The sequence below is a fragment of the Tursiops truncatus genome, chromosome 3 (genome assembly GCF_011762595.2).
Source record: "Tursiops truncatus isolate mTurTru1 chromosome 3, mTurTru1.mat.Y, whole genome shotgun sequence".
NCBI classification, from domain to species: Eukaryota; Metazoa; Chordata; class Mammalia; order Artiodactyla; family Delphinidae; genus Tursiops; species Tursiops truncatus.
In genome coordinates this window covers 7,993,935-8,003,683 of record NC_047036.1, presented here as the reverse complement: position 1 = coordinate 8,003,683, position 9,749 = coordinate 7,993,935, and the positions used below count along the sequence as shown (strand labels likewise).

At 40.5% G+C, this 9,749-nt stretch overlaps 1 protein-coding gene across 1 annotated transcript; it reads left to right on the top strand.

Moving 5' to 3' along the window:
* Window positions 1–304: 304 nt before the first annotated feature.
* Window positions 305–1,200, top strand: TAS2R1 (taste 2 receptor member 1). The gene is given in 2 exon segments (XM_019951046.1): window positions 305–800; window positions 803–1,200. Coding segments are annotated over 2 exon segments (894 nt in total).
* Window positions 1,201–9,749: the final 8,549 nt, after the last annotated feature.

Below are 9,749 nucleotides of genomic sequence, written 5' to 3'. Positions count from 1 at the left end.
CACCATTTGCTTGTGATGAAGTTGAAAGCTAAGTAGACCTGGAAAATGCGAACACCATCATTAAGAAGCAAATTGTTGCTAGAGTCTCTTTCTTATTTTACTGCCTCGGAACTAAATTGAGAAAACAGTGAGACAAACAAATGTCTACCACATTGTTACCTCATTACCTTTATTGTTAAGAGTCATGTCCTCCAAAGGGATTCTAATCTAGTTGAAGAAAAATAGAAAACTTGAATAATCCAAACTGTCCAAAAATCTATAACTATATCAATTTTTTTACAGTAGGTGATTTTTTCTTCTCGAAATGCTGGAGTCTCACCTCATTAGCCACCTTTGTTTGGCAGTGATAAAATTTCTCTTTGGGGTTTTAGTAAATGGCATCATTGTGGTTGTGAATGACACTCACTTGATCAAGCAGAGAAAGATGATTCCATTGGATCTCCTTGTTTCCTGCCTGGCGATTTCCAGGATTTGTCTGCAACTAGCCATCTTCTACGTTAACCTGGCTGTTCTTTCCTTGATTGAATTCCCTCAGCTTGCTGAGAAGTTCGTAATTCTCACATTTATAAATGAATCGGGACTTTGATTTGCCACATGGCTCAGCCTTTTCTACCGTGCCGAGATTGCCACCATTGCTCACCCACACTTCCGCTTGAAGGTGAGGATATCCAAGTTGGTTCCTTGGCTGGCACTTGAGTCCCTGCTATATGCATCCAGCATGGATGTTTTCCACAGCAAACATAGGTGGATATTTTCCAAAGAACACTTCCTGGGCCTTTTCTCCCCAAATGCAACCACCCAATCAAAGAAATACCTGCTTTACAGTTTGCCTTTCTTTTTGCTGAGTTTTCATTGCCATTACTTATCTTCCTTATTTCTTCTCTGCTCTTGATATTTTCTCTGGGGAGACACACCTGACAGATGAGAAACACAGCAACAGGCCCCAGGAGCCCTCGCACATGCGTGCACATCAGCACTCTTCTCTCCATCCTGTCCTTTCTGGTCCTCTATCTCTGCCACTCCATGACAGCTGCTTTGCTCTTTTCCCAAATTTTCAACTTTAGAAGCTTCATATTTCTGTTCTGCATCTTGTGGGTTGGTTCATACCACTCTGGACACTCTATTACCTTAATTTTAGGAAATCCTAAAATGAAACAAAATGCAAAGAAATTGCTCCTCCACAGAAAGTGCTGTCAGTGAGAGAGAACTTTGATCCAGTCAAAACACTGGCAGTTCAGTGAGTTAACAGTGCCTGCCATGCCTCCCTAAACAAACGAAGAAGTCTGTTCATAAATATACAAAACATCATCTAAAGATTATTTGTCCAACCTGAGACATTTTTATGGATTCTTTCCTTTTTCAAAGGGTTACACTGATTTTCAAAGCATAATGCATGTTGCTGGATTACATCAATGTCAGTACCCTTGCCAGATGTTACCTAACTGTTGAAGCCTGGGTAAGTGGTACAGGGATCTTTCTGTATTATTTCTTATGACTGCATGCGAGTCTACAATTATCTCAAAATAAAAAGTTTAAAGAAAAAGGGAAGCACATGTTTGAACTTGTGATGGAAGAAAGATGCACGAATGTTGTGGGGACCCTGTGTGTCTGATGCCTGGTCTTAGATGATTTATCCTGGCTGGAAGCGCTGATTGCTCATTTCTTGTCTACCTGGATATTATTTCTGCACTATTTGTTAGAGTCACAGACAATAGAACCATTTTTCCTCATCAGATCAGAGAGGAAGCTGAGGACAGGCTGTCTTTCTCTGTCCTTGTAAGCAGGCTCACCTGCTCCATGGTGCCAAGATCCTAGATGCCATGGTGACGTGTCCCATCACCTGGTAAAAAGGCAGACAGATAGAAGAGGAAGAGAAATCAAGGGCTGAACTCTCATTTTCCATTTCCCCTAATTGGACACACTGAACAGACAATAGCTTGCAAATATATTTCACTTTGCACTTGTGTTCTCAGCTTTGGGACCCTTTCAACTGATGGTGGCAATTGGGAGCTCCTATCACGTTGCATGTCTTCCCCATGAAGTGACATCAGTAGGTGGGTGGGCTGGAGGTATCTCCATCTGCTTGAAGTCACAAATGCATTTTCTATTTGACGATGACATTGGATGCTAGCTAAGATATATATGTATATTTCTAAAACAACCTCAGAAATCTTTTGCTCCCAGCGAAGCAAAAGATGTTCCTCATTTTGGCTATAGCTTATAACTTCACACATGATGATAGAAAATGTGTTTAGGTTTGCCAATCACCAATAATGTGGATTCAAATATTGGTTTATAAGCCTAAGACATGCAGGCATGGTTGTACTAAACTGAGGTCTTTGTTTCAGAAGATCCAGGGAAATATTCATCTTCCCGTGTGTGGGAAAGCTCTGAGACTGTTCTTCCTCTTCCCACAGAGGAAAGAGCAAAATAACAGCCTTGGTCTTCCTCCTATTTTGTTTTCCCATGTCCCAGTAGGCGGAGGTTTATAGCTAGTTGTGCACTCAGGTGGTCAGCTCTGGGAAGAGCAGTGGTGTAACAGAGGTGATGATTGCCCCTTCCTTTGGAGGGGACAGTGAGGAATCACTTTTATTTTCTGTACATCTCAAGTTCAGATGCCTTATCCTTGAATCATGGTGTGTATACCTGCAGGTGGAGAAAAGGAGAGCAGAAGAGATTTCAAATATTCAGGGGAAAACTTGTAAATATACAATTCTCATGTGACTTTTTTACTCAGATGCCAAATTCTCATTCAATTTCATGCAACTCCTGCTTTAATAATGCTGGTTAATGAGATGAATACGAAGGTATGATTGTTCGTATGCTTGAAAGTTACCAAAGTTATAAAAAAGATAATGCATGCTAAAGCAAACTCTTCTAGAGATGCTTTTGCAGTCCACTTTCCTAGAAATATATTTCTTCCAGAAACATCGCCTAGCTATCACGTTGATGGGTAGTGCGTGGGACAATAATTGCTCCATCGTTGAAGCAAAAGTAACTGGGTCTTTTGTGTCTCTGGAGCCACCCTTATGTGGACTCCCTAACCTTGACAAATTGTTTTTGTCCTGCTCATTTAGCATGGGGTTAACCTCTATCATGATACGGCATTGTCCTCCACCCCATCCCTGAATTTTTTGAGATGGAGTGGGACACAGTTGCCCAGGAGACTTGGCTGTGGGATCACATGCCCATGGGTCCAGCCAGAGGACTGCTGACTGCAGGATGAGGCACTGTCCACCCTTCCCCTACTTCCTGTGGCCTTCCTGCTCAGTCAGCAACAAAGGAGATGGGCAAAGAGGCAGGCTCTTATTGAAAAGGGGGCCAGCAATAGCATTCCATTCCATTTCAGAGAGAGGTCAGACACCCCCAAACCAGGAGACAAATGCTACCACTTTGCATCCCATTCTCCATTCTGATGTTGACCCCTTCAGTGCCCAAAGTCCAGGGATTCTCTGAGGTTTCAGTGACCATAAGATTGTGATTCCAACCAAGAAGGTTAAATCTGTGTGCTTATAGCAACAGATTTCTCAAAATATAAATGCTGCAACAATTTGACTCAGGAAATAAACGCAACAATTTAAAAACTCTCACAGATTAAGAATGCCTTTTAAATTCTCAGTCTCTCATTCAAATGTAGTAAAGGCTTGAAGTTAGAATAATCTGGACCTAAAAATGGGAGGAAGACATTAGCATTTAATGTTTACTTGTCTTCTTTAGGTTAGGGACCACCCATTCTAGAGACTTTAGACAGTTTAAATATTATGCTCCATGTGCTTAAGTACAGTCATTCTTGTCAAACTATAAGTATTCTAATTTTAGGCTTGGGAAATCTGATTTCCACACTTTTTGGGCATGTAGACCTATATCTCGTTGGGTGAGAGGAGGGATAGGTAGTCAGAAATATCCAAGAAAGAAAGAAACCAGCCAGGTCATGCAAATCAACTTTGGCAATCAGTGAGATAACAGATGTTGCAGACAGATGGCGCTCATATTGGAGAACAATTCAAATGACGGGGCAGGGAGACTCACCTGTTTTAAAGAGGGTCTTGCTAGGGTATGAGTTTGGAATCACATTAGAGATTGTATTAACACAAACTTAATGTCAGTGGTATATTCTTTTTAAAAGAATTATTCTTTTGCCACCTAATCATTGTAGACTGTCATCTGAAAACTTTATTCTGGGAAAAGGGTAGGGACTGAGAAAATCAGTCACCACGAGCTGAAAACATCAAGATTTTGGGGGGGGAATCAACATAAATTCAGATAGCTCATGGGCTTTTGTTTCATTGTCTTCCTATTTAAAGCTAGCATCTCCCCCCCCCGCTCCTTGATACATTAGACCATCCGATGCATCAATCCATACCTTTGCAGGACGAAATAATGATTGCGTTTGAGATGTGATTTAAACATTTGGCGTCATATCTGTGACATCTGGATCTACTTAATCATTCTGGTTGGGGGTCAGGTTGGTGATTTTAGCCTGTAATTTAAAACATTCAAATCAATGAAGTGTGGGTTTCCTTTTTTTCTTTTTGGTGCTCTATTTGTTTCTGTTTTAAATGTTTCTCCACAAGATCAGCAATACAACATAATTTTGAATAAAATACCTATTTAAATCTCTGAAAACATGTCTGTTTTTAAAATGATGACTGAAGATTCATTTTATTTCAACCTCAACATTCTTGAGCGAAAACACACCTTGTGACTGTTTCAATTTTTGAGGTTGGAATGCATGTTCTTAAGTGAAATCTTTAGTTTCTAGTAACTAAAATTTCCTCCTCCTATAGATTTGTATAAGTCATATAATATAAGCACGTACCCTGTGTTAACCAGGTAGAATTTGAATTTAGGAGTATCTAAGGCCCCTTAGCTAGACTGGGCTCAGCACATGGTAAGCACGCTCTGAATGACCTAGATTCCAGAACCACTGGGGAAACGTCAGATTCTTCTGAAGATAAGCAGGTGGAAATGGATTGGAAAAAAAAAATAAGTGGCTAACAGCTAGCTAGGATATTGTATTACTAAATATATGGGAGGCCCTCTGGCCACAAACTCACTCATTTGGAGAGCAAGAGCTATGCTTTTGACTGCAGATTAATACGTTTTACTTCACTTGAAACCTGGAGAATTGGCTTCCAGAAAGCATTGACCAGCTATAGTCAAAAAACTCGGTTTCATGACAAATATTCTCTAGCATATGCACCACTGTGTGTCTGTTGTCATACTTGAAATTCTTGAGTCAAGGACTTGTGCCTTTGATCATGGAGGCATGATGTCTTTAATGGCACTACTTGATGACGGATGTGGAGAACAGGTTCTATGGGAGGAGAGAGGAAGCCTTGAGCATAATAATTTAAATTGGGAGGCTAAGTAGATTTGTGTCATACTTTATAGAGATCAGAAACTAATCCATACATAAGACAAACCACTGTCTTCCAAAGCCAGTAACTTGGTCTCCTCCGTTCTTGCTAGAACTGCCCCTGCTTATTTGGGTCATTTAGGCAACGTCTGTGCAATGCCGTAAGTGCAGTAATGAGCTGAGACTCTGTTCCTTGATCTATAAAATGGGGATGATAATGATAGGTACCACATGCTTAATAAAGTTCCAGGTATGTAATTGTGAGCAGTAATGGAGGCAAACCCCAAGTAAGGGGGCTGAAATAGATATGGTCACAGGGAATCTCCAGCAGCACCTTGGGATGGGGCGGGGGGCATTGGGAAGAAACTTGTTGAACAATAGAGGGTCATATTAAAGCCTGATTTGGAATCTAGACCCAGCACTCGTGAATTGGGTGACTTGACGAGCCTGAAGCTCATGTTTCCCCATCTGTGAAGTGGGCACACGGATTATCACAGGCTGAATGAGATATGCTAATGAACCAATGGAATCCATGCCTGGCTGCCGCTAGTGGTGTTTTTTGTTGTTAAACCATATGTAACTGCTGAAATGGGGCCATTTTTGATCTGCTGAAATGACAGTTTCCTACGGTTCACCCCGATAATCATCAAACAAACAATCACAGAGTTTGCAGGAGAGCTAATTCCAGATAAAGGAAGCAGCATGTGTAGAGGTAGCTGGCAAATAAAGGAAATAAAAACATAGAAAAGCACAAGAGTGAAAGGAGGAATGAAGGGTGTATCAGGCTGCTTTGCTGCAGTAACAAGTGGGGCCAGTGTTTCAGTCCTCACAGCTATGAGTTCATTCTCACATATGCTGCATGATGACTGTGAGTCTGCAACAGCCCTGTTGCTGTTCTGAGTCCCGAAGGAGCAGCCCCTGTTTGGGATGCACTGTCCTTGAGGCAGAGGGAAAAGAACAAAGGCTGGGGAGTCACAGGGCAGTTCTAAAGCTTCTGCCATATCCACTCCCAGGGGCAAGTGGACAAATCCAACATAAAGGGGGAGAGAGATGAAATCTCACACCAACTATTTGGGAATAAAAACAATTCTACCATATGTAAAATATAAAATGGGGAAGCTGCTGTGAAGAACAGCTTGGTGGCTTCTCAAAAACTTAAACATAGAATCACCATATGATCCAGAAATTCCACTCCCTGGTATATACCCAAGAGAACTGAAAACAGAGACTTGAACTAACACCTATAAACTGATATTCACAGCAGCATTGTTCACAATTGCCAAAAAGTGGAAACAACCCAAGAGTCCATGAATGGGTAACAAAAATGTGGAATAGACATACAATGGGATATTATTCAGACACAAAAAGGAATGGGATTCTGATACACGCTACAACATACATGAACCTTGAAAACATTGTAAGTGATAGAACACAGACACAAAAAGACAAATCCTGTATGGTTCTGATGCTGAAAGCTTGGCCTTTGTGCACCAGTGTCGAAGCTTGGAGACAGCTTTGGGTGAAGTAGAAAAGAAAGCTCTTATTGCTTTGCTAGGCCAAGGGGGACACAGTGGGTTCCTGACCTGAAAAACTATGTGTCCCAAGCTGGGAGGATCTGATGAGGAGTTTTACAGCAAAGGTTCAAGGGTGGAGTTGCTGATAAGATTAGGGTGTGTGCAGGGCCTGCACTCCTCTAATCTGGTCTCAGGTAATCTTCTTGATGAGCTTCTCTGACTCCTTTAATGTAGCCTCAGGTGGTCTTTCTATGGTATGAAGAATGCTGACATTGTAAAGCCCTTAAAGACATTGTTATGTGTATCCCTTGGGGTGGAACCAGGACCCTGCCCCAAGGCTGCACTGCTGTTTCTTGGCTACCCTTCCCTTGTCTTTTCATCCCCTCCTTTCCTGGATTAGCAGCTGTTGAAATCTTCCCTTTGGAACTCAGGGAAGATCTTGGAGACTGGAGTCAAGAAACAGGGGACAGAAAGGCTTCCATGCCCAGGAGCCCCACAGGGTCCTGCTCAGCTTCAGTTCCACTTATGTGAGATACCTAGAGAAGGCAAACTCATAGAGACAGAAAGTAGAATAGAGGATACGAGGGATTGGAGGGAGGAGGGAGTTATTGCTTCATTGGTACAGAATTTCTATTTGGGATGATTAAGAAGTTCTTAGATAGTGGTGATGGTTACACAGCACTGTGACATACTTAATACCACTGAATTGTACAGTTAAGGTGGTAAATTTTCTGTTATGTATGTATTACCACAATAAAAAAATTCTACCAGAAAAGGAAACAGGCAAGGGCTGGGTGTACTATTTTATTTTTAGTTTAATTTTTATTTTATGTTGGAGCATAGTTGATTTACAATGTTGCGTTAGTTTCAGATGTACAGCAAACTGACTCAGTTATACATATACGTATATCCATCTTTTTCAGATTCTTTTCCCATATAGGTTATTACAGAATATTGAGTAGAGTTCCCTGTGCTATACAGTAGGCCCAGGCTGATTATCTATTTTATATATAGTAGTGTGTATATCTTAATCCCAAATTCCTAATGTGCTGTGGTATGGTTCATGGGCAAAACAAGTCAAAGGTAATTCTCCATCATGAATTAACTCACTGTTAAATCTTAAACCAGCCTTCCTCATTAGAATCAGCTTATGGGAATAGATAAATATTATGAACCTAGATGCTTTTAGAATCTAAATAGATAATTACCATTCGAATAGGAGATCCTACTCCTCTAAGTACACAGGCCTTTACAGGACATTGACCTAAGACTATGCAGTGGTTGTTTAGAATAGAGAAAAAAATCAAGTCCTCTGACATCATCTTTAAAAAGTTCATCTCAAGGGTCAAAGACAAATAAACCTAAAAAGTAAATTTCTTTCTTTCTTCCTTTCTTCCTTTCTCTTTCTTTCTTTCTTTCTTTCTTTCTTTCTTTCTTTCTTTCTCTTTCTTTCTCTTGTTCTCCCTTTCTCCCTTTCTTTCTTTCTTTCTTCCTTTCTGTTTCTTTCTTTCTTTCTCTCTCTCTCTTTCTTTCTTTATTTTTCTTTTCCTTTTTTTTTTTTTTAATAGGCAGAGGGCACTTGGGGAAAATTGCCAGGGAATGGAAATTCTTACCCCTCAGGGTGTCGAAGTTGTACTTGATTGGCTATAGCAGAGAATTTTAAAGGTTGATTCAGTCACTGGTAGATAATTCAGAGAGAATAAACTGATTACAAATGGCCTGTTTCCAGAACCTTCAAAAAAACACTTCCCTGGATGGAACCAGTATCTGTCAACATGAGACTCCAAATGGAGCAAGCTGGGGTGCCTCTTTGGGGATCGTTGACCTTGTCCAGTTATGAATGTGACCAGCGTTTAGTTCAGCTAGCTTACCTGGGCAATTTCAGCTGAAAATGTAGTACTTTTCTTTTTTTCCCTGCTTTGTTACCCTCCAGGCTTCTGCCCTTGCAAATCACAGCTGCTTCTTCATCCCTTCCACCCAGATCTACTGGAATGTGCTTATCAGTTACAGGCTTAGCGCCACTCCTTCTAAAGAATTCCTGGAGGGATCCGGAGTATGAATAGCTCTCAGTTCTCCCTGTTTTTACAGGAAAAGAATGAACGGACCTTGTGTGAAATAACTCTCCAGCATGTTCTCTTCAGGGCTTTAAATTATACTGGAGAGAACAAAAATAAAATAAAGCAGAACAGGGCAGACAAGCTGGCAAAGACTAACTGAGAAAGGCACCTTGGGCTCTCGGGGCTGAGCCTTCGGGGCCAAGATCAAATGAGACCTGGTGGTTTCCCTCTCAAGTGTGGAGCATCCTGAAGGGACTGTGGGCTCCAAAGGTCCAGCCATCCTCTCACTGGGCTGGAAGTGGGGATTTTTACATTTTCAATTAGATTTTTTTATTTACTGCAAATAACGTAGAAACGACTAACCAGTAGTGAAGAAGAAAATCATCCAGAATTCACCTCCTAATAAATCAGCCATTTGGATCTGTCCATGTTCCCTTTCAAATGCTATGAATTAAAATATTCAATTTTTACCTTATTATCATCATGGCAAAGGTCTATTTTTATAAATTTCATTTCCTTTCTAATGTTTTTTCTTTTTGATTATTTTAATGACTACAGAATATTCTGTTGAGCTGATATGTAACACCATGCCTAGAAATAGAGGCAACATATATTTTTTGCAAAGATGAGTTAATATATTTTATTTATCTACTTCTTTATTTGGGGCATTGAGTGTGCTTCCATTTTGACTATTTTATATAATATTTACTGGCTCTTATGATTTTTCCTACTCTTTGCATAATTTCATTAGGAAAAGTTATTGGAAAGAGGATTCCTAGGTCGGTGACTATTAAGTGCACCAGCAAATTCCTTTATAAG